Here is a 22,283-nt window from a genome sequence, read left to right on the forward strand (position 1 = left end):
TAGATCATAAAAGAGGGGCTCCTCATCTTTTAACATAGGCTATATGATCTCATGAGCTGCAGTCTTGTTTAATTGTTTTAAGCCATATTGATTTGGACATTTAGATGTTATAAAACTTTGATGTGCCACTGTAAATGTTACTCTCAATTTGTTTGTAGACGGTTATTATATTTCCATGGTAATCGTTTAGAATGTATCCTCATTTTAGAACATGTCCTCATATCCTTTTCCTGTAGAATTACTAATATGCAGACTGCGGCCAAACAGCCAGGTCTGGTTCTGCCCCCACATGGAACTGTGCCAATGAGAATCAAAACAACCAATAGTAGTGGCGAAAGACTGAGCCAAACCAAGTCGATGGTCATCACAGAACCTGAAGCACCTGGAAAACCAGTGAGTTTGCAAGATCCCATCCACACTATATACACTGATCTCTGCTCTGTTGTTTGATAATGGTAATATTCCTCTTGAAAAAATGGCAACAATTAAAGTATAATTCAGCTTGTGCATAAGCATACTGTTACAATAGAAATTCATACTGAGGGCTGCATATCTTTTGGAAATAACTCTGGAATTTCCCCAGACATTTTGGGTGAGCGGCTTTTAGGAAATTACAGTAATTAATGAGGATTACTTTCTCTACAACCTGCTGCAATACATTAGGTGATTAACTCCCTATGTGCATCACATGTGAGTGGTGGTATAATGATATTTCAGTGAAATCTGCTAAGCTGGTAGCTCCTCTGTGTCAAATAGTATAGATAGAAGTGTGACTGTGAATGCAACACATTTGCATTGCAACACGTATTAAATATGCATAGAATAGAACAACAGTGCCCTTATCTGCGTTGCATGAAGTGTGAAAAGTCATTGTTCTTCTGCAGCTGTGTAAAAGAAGCTTTTATATTCTCGTAAATATGAGCAGGAGTTTGCTTCAGTCTTGTCGGTGAGTGAGATGGAACACCTATTAATACATTATGTGAATTAAATAATACTTGTGTCGAGTGAGGGCTCGTCATGTCTGGGGAAACAAAAATAAATAAGAAAGCCTGTGACTGGAAGGTCAGCTACACTATTGCTGTGCTTGGCTTTCATGAGTGGTAAAAGAATGCATTGTGAAATGGTAAAAAATTATGCTTAAAAAAAAAACTTCTCAGTGTCAGTGAGGTTCTTCCCTCTGCACAAACCCAGTTTCTACGTATACATATTTGAGTGCCAAGCCTTCAGACATTGCATAGCAACTTAGGGTCATTGAACTGAATTCACCATCATAACCCTCCTCTCAAACCTACATAGGCAAGCTGAAGTGCTAGATTTGGGAGCTGCGGATACTGCCAAAGGTTAGGGTGCCAGGTCACAGTCAGACATTGGCTCATAAGCTGCATGTGTGAGATACATGTTTCCCTGACCAGAGAAATCCATGTGGACAAATGTCTGTGTGTTTGGAGCCAGATTCTCACGCCACTCTCTCGGAGGCTTCCCGTTGGTATAATCACAAACAGATGCTCTGCTAAACAGGCCTCTTCCACACTGATGCTAGAAGTCAGAAATGGTGAACTCAAAATCCAACCTACACATTTCTGTAATTATGACCCCGCCAGCTATGGCCAGTGATCATATAGGTTTAGTCAGATTTTTTTTTTTTTTTTTTTTTTTTTTTTTTTTTTCTTTTTTTCTTTTTCGCATGCCCAAATTTCCGTCAGTGATTCCGGGACACTGAAAGACCGGGTACACGAAACTTGGTGGACATGTAACCCCACATGGATAGCATGGAACCATCGTTTTTCGTTTTGATCTGTAGCCCCCCCGCTGAATTGGACCCCCCGAAAGGAGGGTAGGGCAGACACAGTTTTCTGTGAATATCTCGAAAACCGTAGGGTTTAGGAGGACAATTTTTTTTTGTATGTTGATCTCAAGGGGCCATGTCAACCCATTCCATAACCACTCATTTCATGTATAGCGCCACCTAGTTAAACACAAAAAAGTAAAAATGAGGTGGTGTAATTGAAGGTATCTGTGACCTAACATAGTCAAAACTGCATGAAATTGGAAGTGTAGGATCATTATGACACCCTCTGAATGCATGCCAAGTTTTGTGTACTTTCGTTCATGGGGGGCCTTACAATAAAATAATTTATGTGTACATTTAGTGACGCACACCAACAAGGATTCGGGACACTGAAAGACCGGGTACACAAAACTTGGTGAGCATGTACCCCCACATGGATAGCATGGAACCGTCATTTTTCGTTTTCATCTGCAGCCCCCGCTGGACTGGACCCCCCGAAAGGAGGGTAGGGCAGACACAGTTCTCTGTGAATCTTTTATGGTATGTTGGTCTCAAGGGCCCACATCAACCTGGCTCATAATCACTCATTTGTGATTTGCCCCCGGTAAAAAATGAAAATCAGTAGGATTAAAAGAAAGCCAAAATAAATATTCATCATCATCATCATGGCTGCAGTTTCATTATTGGCGAGAAGTAGTCGTTTGTCCACTAGATGGTGCATCGTTGCAGTGAGACGTAATTTTGTTGGAAGTTAAAAGTGGGTTGGAAAAAACAATGGACGCTTCATACAAGGACTGTAATTTACCGCAGCGAACATCTAATAAGGATAGGACGATGTTCACATGAAGTGTAATTCCCATTTCTTCTTGAAGCCGAAATAATGCTTGGTTTTTACTGCAGGTACGTTAATCTTGTAATATCAATAAGGACCTAGGTAATGTTACCGTTAGCGTTGGTTGAGTGATGGAGGCATTTGATTTATTGCATTTGTAGAAAACTATAAATGCGGTTATACCAAGCAAATGTATAGCAGCACTGTTTGTATATTTCGACTGTCATTTATTGCACGTGCTACAAAATCATTCTGTGCAATGGAAGATTTACCACCCTTACACCGGTCTGATACAGTTTTGCCTATACATGTGTGAGACTGAGACGCCTGTTTATTTTGTTTTAAGTGCGTGCAGGGTGTGAGAGGGGAATCGATGTGCTTTGATTACAGCTTGGTAGTTGTAGTCTGTGAAATTAAAAAGCACGTGTGTGTGAAGTATCCAAACAATGACACCTTCATTTCATAATGGCTGCTTTAGCAAAACACCTTAAGCTACTGTGTGGTGGGTCCCATTTAGAAGTGGCTACTTCATTCGCGCTTTCCTTGACTCATGGAGCTGCGTGAATGTTATTACAACTTTTCGCCAAGATATGACAGTTTAAGTCCGCTTGATACTGTAAGGCGTAAGCCATTGGTTTCCAAAGGAGATTTTATTTGTGTCGCCAGCATAGCCTATTGACAATTTATGTTGTCAATAGGCCTACCTTATAATCCTACCTGTAGCTTAGGGAAGCTAACAACTTTCTATTAGGATCTAGTTTGTTAGTTACCGTTTTGTCATAACTCCCTGATGCATTTTTGCATTTAGAATAGCCAGAGCGTGTATATCTCAATCGGAAAATTAAACAATATCGGGTGCCTATGGACTAGGCTGGGTGAACCCAGCCTGATCTGCCCGCTATTTATTTTTGATTTCTTAAAAGATTGAGCTTGGTCTGATGAAAGCCAGACTAGCCATGGACCTCAGTTAAACAATGCAAGGGAACATGAATCAGCCTATATTTGCACTAACAATAACGGACAAAAGCTCTTCAACTTTGGCCCGTTAAAATGTGTATGAACAGTCTAGCGACGCATTTCATCAAGGCCCATTTGGACATGTCAGTTATTTGCACCACTGGTTAGATGTAAAACAGCATTTCGTTTCAGACTAGGCTACTGTTACTTAATTTGTGCATTAACAATAACGTTTCAGACTACTGTTACTTAATTTGTGCATTGACAATAAAAGTATTACATGAACTAAAGATGACTAAAATCTTATGGAGAAGAAGAAACATTCACAAAAATCCATCCATCCAAAATGACCTTTGTTTTTGATAGCTGTTGAAAACGGCATGGAACTGACAGAGATGTTTTTGTTTATAAATACATAAAAAATAAATAAATAAATAACATTATGCTGATACCTTTTGCTTTTCCCAAATACAATGTAGCCTACAGGTGTAAGTGACCTTTCATCAATCCAGTTGCAATGGATGAACTGTGATGAACTGCCCTACTTGTGATTGTTTAGAGATTTTAAAGGTTTTATAACAATTCTACATCTTCTTTGGCTATTCTACAATCTATTCACCTTTTCAGCACCAGTAGGGTACTTTCTGTGCAGCCGCACACACACACTCAGGCATGCCAAACAAGCATACACAAAAGTTTCAAGAGTGGGGGATGGAGTAAAATATGGAGACAAATTGAAGTGTGATTTATTTTCGCGGAACGGATGTACAGGACTGAGCGGCGGTCATATTTTGTACCGCTATGCGGTACATCTAGTTAAAGCCATTTTGGTTTTCTTTTTTTTTTGGTTTCTTATTCATGTTTGTTTTCACCATTACCTGACTCTTTACTAGAAATGTTGAATCATTATCTACAGATTATAGAGTGGGAAATCTGTTTCATAGGTCACTGAAGGAGTCTGATGTAATGTTAGTTTAATTAAAACACCTCATTACTTCTCTGGTGATTATACTGATGGTTAATACGCTTGCAGGTAGTCAGCATATGCCAACAGTCAGGTGCAACCTGTATAGAGGTTACTTTATCACAGGAATGTTGCATCAGAGTAAGTGATGTCATCAGCACTGTCGGCACGGCAGTGTCATCACAGGATTAGTAGGCCAGCTACACACAGATGCAAAGGGGGAGATAGCTCCTGATAAAGTCTCTGTGGACCACTGGCATCACTTTTTGGTCAGAGGTGTTGGGAAAGAGTGGTAATTCGCTGTGACAATGTCCAAAAGTGTGTCCTCTGATCTGAATTTTAGCCCTCATGTTTAGTTTGAAGCTGTTCCCTTTTCTATGTGCCCGTAACCTTTTGTTTGTTATCTGGTGTGACTTGGCCCTCCCTCTATTTAAACATGAGTAATCTGCACTAAAAAAGACAGCCAGTTTTCCATGTGAACCATTTTTCCCTCTCCTGAAATGCTGTCAAATTGGGTTGATCCATTCTCTGGCCAAGCTTACGTAAGCATTCCTAAAACACGATTGACCCCTTTACTTGTACTGCACCACTATGTCACTATGTGAAGTGGATCAGAATAAAGATGAGTCAGAAATAGCTCCCCGGTCTCACAACCCACTGGAGAGAGGGAAGATATGGCCAAATATGTTTATTTGTGTCTCAGTGTGGCTGCACAATGGCTTCTTATTAACTGCAGAGGGCAGCGTAGCACTGTAAAATCATCCACAACTGCATCAGCAAAATACTTCAAAAAGTTCTACTTATTCAGGTTTTCATCTGAACTACCTCTGCAACACCCAGTTAAGCCAGCACTGCAATTTTAAATGTTTTCATGTTTAAAAGAGACAACTTTCAGGATAGTGATGGGTAAGTTTCCAAAAGAGTAAAATGATAATACTTGGAAGTATTGATAGACTTCTTCAATCCCATGTCTAGTTATAGTGGATCATTATGGAATTTCAAATTCAAACATTATTCAAACAAGTATTCCTTTGTGTGTATGCAAAAACATATGTGAAATAAAAAAACAACCCCTAATCATTTATTTGATTTGAATCCTAAATACCATGTAAGCTGAATCAATTCGACAGATTCCCGACTGTCTTTAACAAATCCATGTTAAAAGATGTTTTCCCAGCTACATAGCTTGTGTCTAAACACACAGGCCAGCCCCATGTCATCATTCAGTGACTCGCCCGCACTGGTGTAGTGATGTAGTGATGTAACAACAGTCATGAAGTGAAGGTCCATTTGTGTGTGTGTTTTAACACGCCGTAACTCCATATTCACACACACACACACACACACACACACACACACACACACACACGTGCATGCACGTACACAGACACACACACATACAAACATCTCTGGAGCACTGACCAGCTGTTTGAAATAAATCTAGGCCTCCCGTCTGCCAGCCTCTCATTTGAATCTATTTTTAATGAAAAGCGCGAAGATCAACAGAGCGCTAGCTTGACAAGTGATAACAGACGAACACCCGCTCCAAAAGGGGCCGGGAATAGAGAAGGGTTTTTTAAAAGGCCTCTTTCTATTGTTTCAGTTCCTCCCATTTCTGCTCGTTTCTTAGGATTCAATTTGTCAGATCTGAAAAAGTCGCTGCGGCTAATGTTTTGGCATGGAGAGAGCAGGCAGCTAGTGCTGGAGGGTACAAAGTGGAGAGACATTGAAAGTCTCGAAAAAATATGGGTGTAATCTGTGGCTTTGGAGATAGCAGAGCGACCGAGTGAGAGGGAGAGCGCGCGCGAGAGAGAGAGAGAGAGAGAGAGAGAGAGAGAAAGCGAGCGAGAGAGAGTGAGACTTAAGGCTTTATAATGGTAGTCCTGGTGGATATTGGTAGGGGACTGATTGGTAAATAAAATCTCACAGACTAAGAAAAGTCCTCTTCTATAGGACACATCACGTCAATTCTAATTATTTGGAGTCCAATAGCACCCATTTGTACTATAGTTGAACTGAGACATCACTTATCATTTACCCTAATGCATAGGACACTCTACCACCTAACTCAATGTACTGGAGTAGCACTGTAGTAGTTTTTAATACATAATGAGTGATTTATATACTGTGTGTACTTATAGAAGGTGTACTTGCACCAGAGGAGTGCAGATGAGTTACTCTACTGTTTTTACAAGCCTTAATTACATTAATTATAGAAGCACATTGTACTTAAGGCTTCTTGAAATAGAGCAAGACCACAGAGATTTGAAGTCATGTTTCTAGGAGATGTCTGCAACGTATTTTGTCCTTCTCTCCATGTGCCAACACACCTAATGTTATGAGCCTGATGAAGCAACTGGCGAAACGCGTTGCTCAATAAAAATCACTAAGAAATATAAGAGTGTGCGGTGGCCACCTCTTTTTATATATGAACTTTAAAACCTGCAATCCACCAGCACCTTTTTAAGTTGGCTGTGCAAAGGGATCTCTTCTATTTTTCAAACACCTAATGTTATGTCAGTGTGTTAAATTGGGGAACTGAACACAACCAAATTAAACAGATGGGTTCAATATGGGAATTTGTGCAAACGTTAGTTAGGAACAGTCCATGTGCCTGACTCAGTGTGTTGTAGCAGAGCAAAATTATTTAAAAATGTATTGTGTTACTTTTTTTAAAAAGATATCTCGCCATCGGAGGAATCAGTCACAACATAATATTGGTGGTCCAGGAGGAGCCGATCTGTCTGTGAGTTTTGATGCATAGGTCATAGGTTTCCAATAGATGCTTATGAGCAGCTTATAAGCCAGAGCTGAAGTTGATGATTGACATTGTCTGGCAAAGACAGCACACCGTTTTTTCTTTGCTATTTTCTATACGCTCATTTTTGTATGTTGTGTGTTAATGAAACTGCTACTCTGCAAAGATGCTAGCGCTCACACCTTGCTCTGTGTGACAGGTTCCACTGCAGGGTGTGTATCTGAACAAAGCCAAGATTGCGGAGGGGGGCAAAAAACAGAGGTAGGTCTGCATTAGAGCCGAAGACACAGTCAGTTGTGTGGTCAGAGATGATTGTTTTCTTCTGTCTTGTAATATTGACCAGGTCTGACTAGACACCAGGCTTGAAAGTCAGACATGCATGTCACCCTCAAGCATTATCAGGTTGTATTGGATTTCAATTAAGGGGATGTGTAAGCCTTCGGATTTTGAGATCCGGTCTCGTCAATACTGTTTGAACCACTCCATGGCGTTATGGGAGCTTTGAGCTTTGTTGCATACCACAACCATAAAGTGTACTGTAAATCAGGACTAGTATAGCACAGAAGAAAGATGCACACTCATTCACAGCGGAATACAGTTGTACAGATGCTGTCTATCTATGACTGCCACTGTTCTAAATAAGATGAGTGAGTGAGCGAATGAATGCTGTTTCTATATGGACTGCTCATGTATTTTCAGGAAGAACTGGACTTCTGCATGGGTTGTCCTCGGCTCTGATCACCTATTATTTTACAAAGAAAGCAAACAGGAAACAGTGGTTAATCTGGTAAGATTAACACACGCATGTGCACGTGCATACACACACACACACACACACCACATAGCCTATTTTATACATACACATGCACGCATGCACAAGCATACTCATACAGAGGTAAGTAGCTTGTGTGTGTGTTTCACACATACCAACGGCTTTCTTGAATAACAGGACACAGTGACTAATGACTGAAACAATTAAATTATATTTCAGGAAAATAATGATTTGATGCTCTATTTCAGCAGACATAATTCCAGCATAACAGTTTCTCAGTATGCAAGATGTGAACCTGATTTTCAGTCTTTTCTGAAGACACCAATGAATAGTTATATTCTTCTGCACAATGCAAACATGTTCTCCAAGGCAGCTCATGGACCAGTCCTTGGGTCAATGTGTCAGCTCCGAAGAGATAGAAACGAAAGCTGTATGTCACTCATGCTAAAATCGTCATGGAAATCCTATTTACGGTGTGCGTATGACTTTGCGTACGCTCTCGGCCTGCCACTGAAAAAAGGCAGCATTTAACGGTGGCCCCAAATCAACCCCTTCTGAGCTTGTCTATCATAGCTACCACAAGTCAAATGTTAATTACAAATGCACATATCTGGCAACCACACTCTGAGCCCTCGCTGGATGCAAGAAATGAAATGTTCCTATATTTTCAAAAACTGGCAAATTAACTTTTGGCTTTGATCCTAGGGACTTGAGTTCACCCCTCTCTGAGAGCTGGTGAGGAAATATTTACCCTCTCACGCTGAGAACGTTATAGTGTTATTTTAATCCAGCTGACTGTGATGAGGTCCAGGAGAGAGAGAGAGAGAATGAGAGAGGGAGAGAGAATGGGAGGGAGTAATGGAGTAAGGGAGGGAGAGAAAGAGATGGAGAGAGAGAGAGAGAGAGAGAGACTGTCAGATAGAGAGAAAGATTTTTGTAATGGAAGGGAGATGGCATCCATGCAGTGCCTCAAACTTTACCCTTTTAGAAGTGTATAAATACTCTAAGTGATGCAGACTCTGAAATAATATTGCCAGCTCTATCAAAAGTGAGTTAATTGACCCCAATACCCTCAGGCAGATTTTCATTGATGTGTTGATGTGACTGAACTGTCCATCCCTAATGTTTTTAGCAATTCAGCTGTGAATTAAACAAACTGAACCATAATAAATGGCCACTGCTGAGAATCAGGAATAACGAGTTTATATTTGCTTGTGAGTCGAATAAACAAGCTCATCTCAACCTTTCACGGATTTTGAAAACAATGAGAACTGTTTACTGGACATTGTCTTCATGAATTAGGCAACACCTACAGAAGGCGATATACACATATGAATTTCATAAATACATTCTTTCTGACTGGTTTTGATATTTGGCAATGACTCTGTATTCAAAGTGTTTAGCTTTCTTTGGAGAAAATAGAGTGCTACTATACTACTACAGTACCATACTAAAATGTTAACTATTGAAATAGAAGATTATGGTTCCTCTATACTATAAAATGAAAGCTATCTCAGTTTGTTTCACTTGGATTTCTGCTCACTTTCCGTGATTCAGAAGCCTGGAAACCGACCAGATGAAGTGGACCTTCGTGGCGCCAGTGTGGAATGGACAAAGGATAAGTCAAGCCGGAAGCATGTGATTCAGGTAAGCAGGAATATAGATCAATCTCACAAAATGTATAAACATATCAAACAAATTAATGGAGGGCCTTTACACAAAAATGCTGTTCAATAATTGGTTTGACTATGCTTATGTTTATCTTTATGGTATTTGGCTGATGCTTTTGTCCAAAGTGACTTACAGTATATAAAATTGAAAATAATGCTTTGAAATAAAGTCAAAAGGCCTGCATTAAGCATAATGATAATATCAGTAATAACAACAACAATATCAATGATAAAAATACCTGTTATCAACAATGGAAAAAAAAATGGTGGACTAGCACTTTTTTATAGTCAACATATGCAACATATATATATATATTTATATATGTTTTTTTTCTCTTCATGACACATTTTTTGACTGGTGTGACTTATACTCCGGTGCGACTTATAGTCCGGAAAATACGGTACACTGCCGTTCAAAAGTTTGGGGTTACTTCGAAATTTCCCTTCCACTCCATTATAGACAGAACATCAGCTGAGATCAGTTGCGTTGTTTTTTTTAATCAGGGCAGCAGTTTTCAGATTACATTATGTGCTTACATAATTGCAAAATGGTTCTCCAATGTTTTCTCAGTTAGCCTTTTAAAATGATATCAGATTAGTAAACGGAATGTGCCTTTGGAACATTGGATGAATGGATGCTGATAATGGGCAACTGTATACTCATTTAGCTATTTCTTTCTACAACAGTCATTGATGATGAAAACAAGGACATTTCTATGTGACTCCAAACTTTTGAACGGTAGTGTATATGCTATAGGGAGCCAATGAAGAGTAACTAATGAGTATATACTTTGGAAGTATTTCTAATTATGATAACTCACTCAATAAACTATGACTGATGAAGAGCTAACATGTGAAAAATAAAATAACTCTGCTTGAGGAAGTAGGCTCATGTAATGAAACACAGCAGGCAGTATGAGGTCCAGCACGACATGGAGAGGCACGGGGGATGCTTGAGTTTGGGCTGTAGTGATAGTCTCTCAAGGCTCTCTCTAACCTATGGCCTGTCAGGACTCGTGAGCAGAGAGAGGGGTAAGAGAGGGAACATGCCTCCCAGTGGACTCAGTGGGCACAGGCAGGGGTCAGTCACTGAGGACCAGAAGGCCTCAAAGGAGGAGGCATTTCACTGATGCCCCCTCCTTAAGAAATACATTGGGTGATCAGTGGTAGGAGTTCACTATAGGGTAAATGTGTAAAAAAAAACACATGCTTACTTTCTCGGGGGAAGTGTTTATTTGAAGTCAGGAACAGTGACGTCTGACGTATTTTGTTAGCATCACATCGCTGTGTCTAGGGGTCTCGCTGACATTTCCAAAATGATTACGTTCAATCCTGCACCCGAAAATAGCGAAATGACCACAGTCCAGCGGGTTTCTGTTGCTATCGCAGCTGCGTGCTCTCTTCACTGTCCGCCACATGGAGCGTGTGTTTGCATGGTGGGGTGTGATTACACAGGAAGAGAGCCGTCGGTCGTGATGAGCGGCAGATTTCTTCCAGATTATACCTAACTTCAGATGAGATTGGACAAAGTCCCTCTCATCCCGTTGGTCAACCACCTGCTCAAGGAAGAAAACGAAATTAGTCTTTCATTTTGTTGGATTGCATTTGTGGAGAAGAGAAATAGGGCCATCGACTTACGTGCCTTTAAGTCTCTATCTCTATCCAGTCATTTGTTTCCCCTTTTCTTTCCTGCGTGGACTCAAAAGTTTATGTGCCTTTTTCTTATTGCCTTAAGAGAGATAATCTTTGGATAAGGGCTTTGAGGGTAAGGCTAACCACGGTGAATTAATTGACGATGAAAGAGTTTGCTCATGAATAAGCGGTGATAGAGGGAGGGTGTGTGTGTGTGTGTGTGTGTGTGCGTGCGTGCGTGCGTGCGTGTGTGCGTGTGCGTGCGTGTGTGTGTGTGTGTGTGTGTGTGTGTGTGTGTGTTGAACCCTGGATGGGGAATGAGGATGAGAGTTTGAATCCAGATCTCATCACATGTTTAAGACATTTCATCACCGCCGAGTGTTACTCTACTGTCCAGTATTTGGCCCGTGACTCTTGCTGCGGCAAAGATTAAAGAGGCATTACGACATAATCTTAAGTAATCCCAAGTTCTACGGACACAGAAGTGCTTGTAATGATGGCTCAGAGCCATTTCAAGGTCTGACAACATTGTCAATCACGGCCAGGATTAAAATTAAAATTAGTGCTGAAAGTTGCTGTTAATTCATTCGCCAGTCAGGGTTAGATTCACTATCTAAAAGAGGCGCTAAACCACTACTCCCCCCAACCCCACCCCAACCACCAACCAAAAATCTCCCATCTCACTACAGGACATAAAAAGTAACACGAAGCATAGGCGTGATTAAGAAAAGTGCATGTTTTTTCATATATCTGGGTTTGATCGCTCTTAAGTATCTTGATCCGTGCTCAAGTTGCAATCCCTTTAACGGTTCCGTTTTTTCATTATCATCTTTTTGTCATCTCCCTGCATGCCCTTCACCGTACAAGGATGCTGATTTCCTTGCTACTTTGAGGATTACTAAAATGTAATTGCTCTTTTGAGCCAAGTAAGCTATGAATCCCAGTGTTTGGTGCTTGCTGGCATTTTTGCTATGTTTGATTTAAAAAAAGAATCGCAACAACTGTAGTGAGATTTGATGGCAGACCTTTTAATCACATGCAGCTCGTAAAAACACAATAATCGAAGGGAATTCGAGATAAGAATGAGGAGATGCATTAATAAGGCTGCTAGGAGACTTTCCTCATGCCTCATTAAAAGATTTTATCAGTGTACTAATGCATAATGCTGCACACCACTTCATCAGTGCTGTGGCTGCTAATAGTCCAGGGACAGGACTGAGATTATGTTTTTGGAGGTGATTATATAAGTGCACATGACTAAGAGCACTAAAGGCCACCATCAGGGTAATATTGGTGGAAACTTAAACATTTTATTTAGCATATCAGTTAACATAAAAATGTAATATATAACGATTTCTAGACTGAACACACTGAGTGATGATCAAAACAGCGTGTTTGGGTTTACCTCTAAGCATTCCAGGCTAGATGACAGCATGGCTCACCACATAGTCACTGTCTAGAGCATGGACGCTGACTGTGTACATGTTGAAATCAGATAGGCGCTTGACAGGAGTCTTTTCTCTTTTAGCACGTCATTGCTATTGTTCTCCTACAAGCCAATGCAGGACTATTCCCCGTGGGTGCCGTGGTCAGTGTCAGATTAGACAGCTGAAGTTGGAGGTCCAGACCCTGTGGACACCCCGCTCATCCTTGCTCCTCTTTCAAGTGGGCCAGCTGTTTTCCGCAGAGATCAGAAATACCAAACATGCGCAGTCTGTGGAAGCTACACTGTTCCAACAGGAAGGCCTCTCATACCCCTGATGAAATATAAACTGTCCTTCCGCTGATCACTAACATGTTCGAGCTGGATACAGTTTCAGCTGAACAGGTCTACAGCCACAGGATAATGTGTATCACCTGCAAGACTTACCGGGAAATTCATTCATAATTGGGAAGTCAGCATTTTATTTAAACACAAATAGCATGTGACCACTTGTTTAAATGCGAACTTGCTACCATTATTGTTTCATTATGGACTTGTTATTGCAAGAAATTAGAGTCGGGTACTGTAATAACTATGGAGTTACTATTTAATTTATTGGACATAACTTGTTACCTCATATTGTATGCGGATGACATTCAACCATATTTATTCAGCTGTGGGGTCATTTCTGTGCTATCTTTCTTTCCCTTTGTTCCTTTTGTATGATTATTTCCCACAAAGGGTGGCACATTTTCTCCACACTGCATATTCTATGAATGCCTGAGAGACACACACACACACACACACACACACACACACACACACACACACACACACAGGACATTTACAGGATATTTACAGGATATTTACACTATTGCAAATAGCATACAACATAAAACTAATTCACTGAAGATAGGTTATCTAAGATAAGTCGCTGTACTGTCTTTTCTCGAAACATTTGTTTTGGCTGTCAGCCCGGGCAGATGATACCCTACAACGCCTTCGAGATGATGCCACCCTCCTGCCCTCCCAAACAGACTCTTTTTTCCACACTGAAAACAATGGCTGATTCCTGTAACCATTCACCTATCATTCGACAATCGGTAACAATAACTGTTAAGGGGGTGAATCCAAACCTCCTGGAAAGATAAAAAAAAATGTAGCGGGATGTTTTTTCGAGCTCTACTCATTCTTATTGTGTGTCTCACCAGCGTGGAAAGAATGCTGACCCAAACCCGCTGTGTAAAAGGAGAGCTTCACTGGCAGTGACTGTGTCTGTTGGTCTTTGTTTCTTAACCCCCTCCACCGGGCTGTCGGTTTAAATATCACACCAGAGAGGAGAGGAAGCAGTCTCCTCTGACCCCAACTTGAGTGACCACAGCTTTCGTCACAAGGACACACGCTACACACGCAACGCAAGTTTGACAGCGTAAGGCGGTGTGTTTTCAACAACTGGGTGACTTGCAGTCTTTCCACAAGGATCTTTCCGTTCCGTACATATACAACTGAGCTCTTCCTTTTTTTTGTTTTGAGGCACGAGGCTAAAACTAAAAATTTACATGAAAAGATTAAAGGAAATGTGGAAGTTTTCGGTCTATAACCTACAGAAAGAGGACAAGTTCCCAGCTGTTGATCAAAACTTCCTCATTAACAGACTCTTTGCCGCTGAGTGGCTAGCGATGCATGGCTTGAACAGACGACTGTATTGACTCTTGTTTTTGAGATGTTACACAGTTTTAGCCCAATGTTTGTCAGTCTGAAAAAACAAAAGGCAAGAGGACAAAAACATCTTAGATGATGAAACCATACCTGAGGCTAGAAAATAATGAGTGATATTTTTCTCTCCGTTTTGGCCCACCACCATATAACAAAGCATTTCTTCATCATTAATCACAAGAAAGTTTAATTTATTCACAGAGAAAGTGAACATTACACCTGACCCTTTTTGGATAATGACCAGTACTGAAGGCATGTTATTCTGGCAAGGGATCGGATGGTAGGAGTTTGAACGGGTGGGGTAGGTTTAGGTCAACACTGTCGAGTTACAGTACTCCCTCACAGTGTTGCAGGAGCCCTCCCTTTCCTCCCTTGTTGATAAGGCATTGAAATTATGTATATTCTCCATTATAATAAAATGTTAAATGTTTGATGATGTTAAAGTCGTTGGATTAGCTTTTCCACCTTTGTGCAGCTTTGTTGTAGGGCTGATCAACTTCCAATTCACTTTATATTTGACACACTTCCCTTATATGCATATGAATATGCATTGCCATTCAATATTTGGCTCATTAGGACAATGAGCACCTGTTATCTAAGAACATATCTGTTAAAACAGTAGTAAACGTTTCCAACACCCAACATGTCAACTTGCTAAGATGAGCAGCAGCGACTGCAGTGACCATCTTGAAAGATAAACAGTTTGAGCAAGAATGAGATTAAATCTGGCGAAACGCCTGGAACAATAGGATTTGATCACGGAGCCCAGCGGTCAGTTCTTTCATCAGCCTCATGGGCCTTGACCTGGCTGTCCTAATGCCATCCGCTTTAAGCACACGTCGCCCGCCTGATTGCTTCAGAATTCAAATTCAGTCTTTCAATCCTTCAACTTGTGTGGCATGTTTCCTGTTTTTTATCACTTGGTTCTTAGGATTGTGGCCATATTACACTCAAGGCAGGTCCTTAAGGTGCAGCATAACTTGCACTGCTGTTGCCTGGCATTGACTGTCGGGTGCTACAAAGAAGAATGCAGTCTTTGAAAGAGAATTAATACTTATAAATCCGAGAATTACGTCTCCCAAATATGTGTTACTCATCACCACCTAAAAAATACAAGACGATACATGCAATCTATCCCCAGCAAATGAGACATGCTAATTGGGTTACTAATTCAAATGAAGCTCTGAGAGTGAATGCACATTCTCTAATTATGTACAAATGTTTATTTATTAAGCCCCTGCATGTATTACACCCCCAGAGAAAGTTCCTGCCCTGTGTGCCGCTAATGGGGGTTGGCATGGTGCCACACTGTGGCGTAATAACTTGGCAAGGAGACGAGCTCCACGGCGAAAAAGGAAGAAAAAAAAATAGGCTCTCAGGCAGTTGCAGGCCACACACGGCTTATGAAATGTGCTCAAGGTGAGGTGCCCACACAGTTCTCATGCGAGTCACAGCACAGAGGTCAGTTTTCTGCTTTCTCACCTCCCCGACCACCATGGTGTAGGTAGTAGTGCCACCCATGGGACTCACGTTTCGCTTTGAGTTTCTAAATGTTGCAGAAGTTAGGTTCAAGAAAGTCAGACTTTTTTTTACAGCATTTCATTTAAAGGTACAGTCCTTCATTCATAAGGCATTACACTTTTTGCCGAATTCACTGAAATGCTTTCAGCAGGATCAATGCCGATACAGAGTATTTTGTTTTTCCTAAGCCTTCAGATGGATATCTGCATGAGCTCATGCTAGAACTGTCATCACCAAAGGTTGCATGTTGTCATGTTTCAACAGCAGCACAGCATCTAAAATAATGCCTGTTACTGTGGGATCATCAACAAGGCCCACATTAAAAAAATAAATCACCGCCATGTTGCGTGGTTGAAATGCGCGGCTTGCCAATGGCTTGGGTATTAAACTGATAGATTGTGTTGCTCATCTTCTCATTGAGGCACTGTGAGAGAGACACTTACAGGATCATCTCAGATGATATTCATTAAAGCCATTAGAGCCGCCTCTGGTGTGATGAGTTGCATATTGTTGCTGTTCATGTGGTACCTCTTTAGGCCTGATGTGCGTGCACACACACACACACACACACACACGCACGCGCGCGCGCGCGCGCGTAGGGGGGACGGGGGTGGTGCATGTGAAGTTCTTCAGCGACACGGTGTCAGGCCTCGGCCTCAGCTATAACTGCACCTTATGGGCATAAAGCATGGGTGACTAGTGATGAGAGGCAAAGGGACAAAAACTGTTTGATTCCCGCTGACATGGAGGGTGGAGGGTGGGGAGTTGGTGTGTGAGGATGGCTAAGCCTCCTGTCTTCAATAGAGTCTTGTTATTTGTGTTATTCCGCATCAATTAATTAGTGCAATGTCTAGTTCAGCCGATGGAGTCGAGGAGGAAAACTCCTGTCACTCAGTATCATGATCACACACACAGAGTCAGTCAGTAAAGCGGAGAGGGCTGTTTACAAAAAGACTTGTAGCCGTGGAGATAGAAATAAACACACAACACAAACCAGACCCCCAAGATTCCCATTAAGACTAAGATCTCTTAATCATCTCTCTGTTTGCATTCAAAGGTGAAACAGCCATTTTGTAGGATTGCTGTCAGCATTTTGTTTTGTTAATTGATATTAATATATCATACTGCAAGAATGAGGGGAATAAATGTTTTTGTTCCGTTAATGAAGTGAAGGGAAGGACTGAGATTCAAAATAATGAATTGATACATAACAACTTACAGCTGACCTGCCGCCATGGCTAAACCACAAGACTCTCAACACCAGACTCTCAGACATGCAGTGTATTAAATCATAGACTGTCTGTGTGTTGCAGTTTTAATATACATAAAGCAGCGTTCCCATATATTCTGAACAGCCGTGTGTCCATTTGCTTGCTTTGGTATGAAATGCTCTCTGAAATGCACCTTAAGTTTGACTCATAACTTCTCATAAGTAATCTGAGCACATTTCTGAGTAAATGGAAACTTCAAACTCTGCCTTGAAATAATAACTTGCAATGTATTTGAACCCCTCACACGCACCCTGGTAACACTCTATGTCGACTGGTTCCACTCTGCCTTTGTTTTGTCCCCACAATCCAATACTCTGCACTCATAGACAGATCTGCAGATTTGTTGCAAATTAGAAATAATTAACCCGGCAATCTAGATTGCTTCAAAGTTGAATTGTTTCTTTATGTTGCTCTGTAATTAATGTTTAATTTAACAGCAAAATGCAAATTTTAAAGCACAAATGGCATTCTCTCCTTTGTAGCACTGTGCATATTTAAATATTAATGAATTGTCAAAATAAAGCCGAGACATTCAGAATCGCTCTTAATAAGCAGAGCATCAAGAAAAGAAATCTATTTCATATTCTTTTTCATTACTTGATTCAAAACAAAACTTTGCCATAGTTACAGTCATTCACATTTACATTCTCCCTAACAATTAAGGGAATTAATAGGCTAAACCTCATTCGCGTAGTATAGTTTTCAGGCCATTCAAGAGCCAGGGCTTTCAGACTGTTTATCACCTCATCTAGTTGATTCAATTCAACCTTTGAGTCTTTCCTTTGAGTACCAGCATAATGACTTGGATAAATTACACTGCCCATTAGGCTTAGATATACATTAGACAGGACAATATGTATATGAATGAGATGAAAGCCAAGCGTTTCATGATCACAAACGTGTCAGTTTGAAGCATTGGGCAGTGTGCTGTTCAGGAAAACATACTTGGTTGACGGATCATCTGGTTGAATGCTTGACTCCTCAGACAGAGATGTTGAGCAATTTATTGAGCTGATGTTCATGAACTCTTAATATATACAGTATAATACCAATGAAGAGATCAACATAAACAACACTGTCAAAACAAAATGTGTCTGAGATTTGGACATTTTTTTATGAGTGATTGTATCTAATTCAAAGATGTTTGTTCTTCAGGCGGACACTGTGCACAACATGCTCTCATATGGAGTCTGAAGGGCATCAGATATTAACTGGAAAGGATTTGGACTGGGACTGGGGAGGGAGGGAAAGGTGGAGATCTCTGTCTTTGTCACAGCAACGTTACAAGAAACATAATAAACAAACCGGCATGGAACAGTGATGCACTTATTATTCCAACCCATCCTGTGGAATTTCTGTAGAATCTAGAGACGGAATGACAACCCTCCCCCACTCCCCCCATTGCCCCCACTCCCCAAAAGCCTTGGGTGTGTGTGTGTGTGTGTGTGTGTGTGTGTGTGTGTGTGGGGCACTGCCTTTACATAGTAAATGAAGCAAATGACACCACGAGTTACAGTCACTGCCGTACTTGTCCAGCCCTTTAAATACCAAACATGGACATTAATATCCAACCGGATTATGGAGATTGCATCCGAATGCACAGTTACATTCAAGCACGTTATCATACCTCTGCTTAGCGAGATTACCGTCGGCGAGTAGTCAGAAGATGAGGCGGGATAGGGAGCGCAGTGTACTTGGAGGAGCTTCTCATCCTGTTTTTCATTAACCAAGTGAATAGGCTTTGAGAGGACTGTTGCTGTTGTCCTTTTAAAGTCATTGGTAATCTTCAGTGGATCTATGACTCAGACTCTTAGAGAGATGTTTGATGTGCCGGGGTGGCAGAGAGATTTTTTTTTTTCACTTTCTGATTAAGCCGCGAAGAAAGTGTCGTTATCGTGCAAAAAGGCCAGTGGATTTGGGCCTAATCCTGACAATGCAATGTACTGTAAGGTCTCAGCTCATCAGCTGAGGATAGCCTGTACACATGGGTCTTTGAGTACCTCACACATATAGACACACACACACACACACACACACACACACACACACACACACACACACACACACAAACACACACACACACACACACACAAACACACACACACATATAGACACACACACACACACACACACACACACACAAACACACACACACACAAACACACACACACACACACACACACACACACACACACACACACACACACATTAATGAACGGATAAAACAGGAAGATGTCATGTATTTCTCCCTGCTGCTTCTTCTTCTCCATGTTGACCAATCATGCATAACGTGATAAATGTGTGCATCGTAAAACACACACAAGAGTGAAATGGCTCGAATCTAAACTGCGTGTTACGGGCACAAAGGAAGACTGATAGTGATCAGATCAGCTGAAGAGGAGTTTAAGGGCAGTGCCTTTTGCACAGGCACTTTACCCGAAACCTGATCTTTCCCAGTTCTACAGCCCCCCCTCTGATTGTCGTGTTCAGCCTCCAGGAAAGCTTGCGCTCCAAAACAAACATGCTTGTTCACATATCCGTTACCCAAAAACAGTGGAGTCACAAACACAGGCTGACGTGCCTGGCCCCAGACCTTTTCATCCTTTCTTTTCATTATTTTTTTCTAAGGCAACCCCCCAAAAGCGTTTTCGAAACTCTCTTGACGCCCTATCACAAAGTCAGCAAAGTTCTCAGTAGCGCGCAAAAACTTTGGGAGTCTGTGTGGTGTGGTCACATTTTGTGTTGTAGGCCTACTCAACTGTATTTTTTGCAGTATCAACTCAGGTTTCATACCAATTTTTTTGGTGAAAACCTACCACGTGAAATTGTACTGCATGTGTCTCTGTTACATTGTTTAATCATGAATGTCGTGAATGTAGCTTTGTATCATTTCAGTTTCAAGCGTACACGACAATGGTGACCTTAATGCCACTGTTTACCATAGTTTTACATGTGGAGCGCTTATTCCATTTGACGGTGCCAAGTGATGTTACTGTGCTGTCGGAGAAATGCACAACAGGCTCAATATTTAGTTGACAAGTATCTCACTAATTGTATTCTCCACCAAGAGAACTTTGATTCAGTCCTCTAACATCTTTTAAAAGCTCAGACTGAATGCAACACAGCCCTGTTGAAACCCACAGTTGTACTGAATGCAGAAGACTACAGTACATCCTTTCACTCAGAATACAGTTATCCCAGTCGAGCCTAAATCTCTTCACAGTGAAGCCCAATATATCACATTTGACAGCTTTCCTATGTCATGTCGGTGACCTACAAATGGTTGTAAAGTTTAACTAATTAGATTTGAATGATACATGTCATTTGGTATAGTGTTCCTTCTGACAGTGACAGCAAACGCAAGGCTTTTGACATGCAGCATATTCACTGCCCCAAACAAAAGAAACGTGATATTTAACTGATGTGTTCATAATTTTATATAAATATGCAACACTTTATGAATGTTGGTGAATTAGCATAATATGCTGTAGAGATTCTTTATTTTTTAAAATACACATCTGTTTCTGTATTGCAGATAGAAATTAATTTTAGGATGTAGGCCTATCGGAACTCCCCCTATTACCGTCGGTCCCGTATTTCCACCGTCTTGCGTGTATGTGTCACTTAATATCCATTTCTATACAAACCAAGACAGCGGACTCCTAAAGAAACGCAACCACCCACACCATAGGTGTATCTAAATTAGCTATGTACCGGAAAAATGACATTTTACCGTGACTCAAAGAGCTGTAAACAGTGTTGTAAGGTTGCGTGTACACAACCGCTTGGAGCTCCAGTGGAATTTTTATTTCATGACGAGAATTCTCAGTCTAACCGTTCACGACCCATAAGGCCAGCACTATAACTCCAAGCATGGTAAACAAAATCGGATATTTCAGGCAGTAAATGCACCCGTTAAGAACCATACCAGATTTTGTTCAAATCTACACACCAATGGCTACTGAAAAATGTAAGGTTAATTTAGCAAATGTTATTTTGAAGTGTTAAAAAACATCGTTGTTTTAGAATTTCTGAACAAAAGTGGTGATCATTGGGGGTGTTACGATACATTTGTTGTTTACAGTTTAAACTGTAATTGTTTAATTTTTTCCTCATTTGTAGATAACTACCTATGCTGGTGATGAGTACCTCCTTCAATCTGATGACTTCCCTACAATAAGCAAATGGCGTGATGCTATCAAACAGACAGCCGACAGATCAGTAGGTCTTTTTCAGTTTTCAAATTGAACTCCAACCTTGATAACAATTATTTAAGTAACACATACACTGTGTGACTATGTGAGTTTGCAAATAACGCAACATGACACAAATGATTAATTAGCAAACATTGGTTTCCTTAAATTACATCATTCCTTGTCAAAGGACACAGGACATATTTTTAATGAGATTCGAGTCTTTTGCCGTAGTGTCTCCTATGTTCTAAAATCTAAGAGTTCTGTCGTGTTCTAAAGTTCTAACCAGTGCTTCTCTGGTGTCATCCATTCTGAAGTGCAGCGGTGCGGGAAGGCCAATGGGCAGGCCGGGCATGCAAAGGTCCAACAGCACCGAGTATCTCTCCAGGCGAACTTCAGAGGCCCCCGCAGTCAAAGAACCCAAACCTGAGCACCGGCGATCCCTCAGTGAGTACTACTAAACACCCAAGCCACAGGTCCACACTCAGCAGAGGGCTGTTATCCAGAGAGACTTGGAGTGCACCAGTGCAAGGCGTTTTATTAATATCTGCCTTCCCTTGAAGCTGAAGCCGTGACCCCCATCTTGTTACTGGAATACTCTAGCAGTGCAAAAAGCAAATGTTTACAGACTGCTTCTGACAAAATCAATTTTGTTACAGAAACAAGCGTTTTCAATGTAACATCATGTATCATTATGGCCTGACATCTGCACCACTCCCACCCCACCCTCCAACAGACATTTTTGTACTTGGCCGGATTAAATGAGACATTTTTAATATCACTTT

At 41.0% G+C, this 22,283-nt stretch overlaps 1 protein-coding gene across 3 annotated transcripts in view; it reads left to right on the forward strand.

Annotated features, from left to right (window-relative positions):
* The window catches only part of arhgap15 (Rho GTPase activating protein 15), a 48,475-nt gene that overhangs the window by 2,359 nt on the left and 23,833 nt on the right, over positions 1-22,283 (forward strand). For all 3 annotated transcript variants that reach the window (XM_048238941.1, XM_048238942.1, XM_048238939.1), the window contains exons 2-8: positions 237-393; positions 7,223-7,288; positions 7,500-7,561; positions 8,000-8,087; positions 9,630-9,719; positions 21,428-21,526; positions 21,816-21,945. In XM_048238941.1, coding sequence (XP_048094898.1) covers positions 247-393; positions 7,223-7,288; positions 7,500-7,561; positions 8,000-8,087; positions 9,630-9,719; positions 21,428-21,526; positions 21,816-21,945 — 682 coding nt within the window. In that variant the 5' untranslated portion in view covers positions 237-246. The remainder of the gene's footprint in view (positions 1-236; positions 394-7,222; positions 7,289-7,499; positions 7,562-7,999; positions 8,088-9,629; positions 9,720-21,427; positions 21,527-21,815; positions 21,946-22,283) is intronic.

Source organism: Alosa alosa, chromosome 3 (genome assembly GCF_017589495.1).
Source record: "Alosa alosa isolate M-15738 ecotype Scorff River chromosome 3, AALO_Geno_1.1, whole genome shotgun sequence".
NCBI classification, from domain to species: domain Eukaryota; kingdom Metazoa; phylum Chordata; class Actinopteri; order Clupeiformes; family Clupeidae; genus Alosa; species Alosa alosa.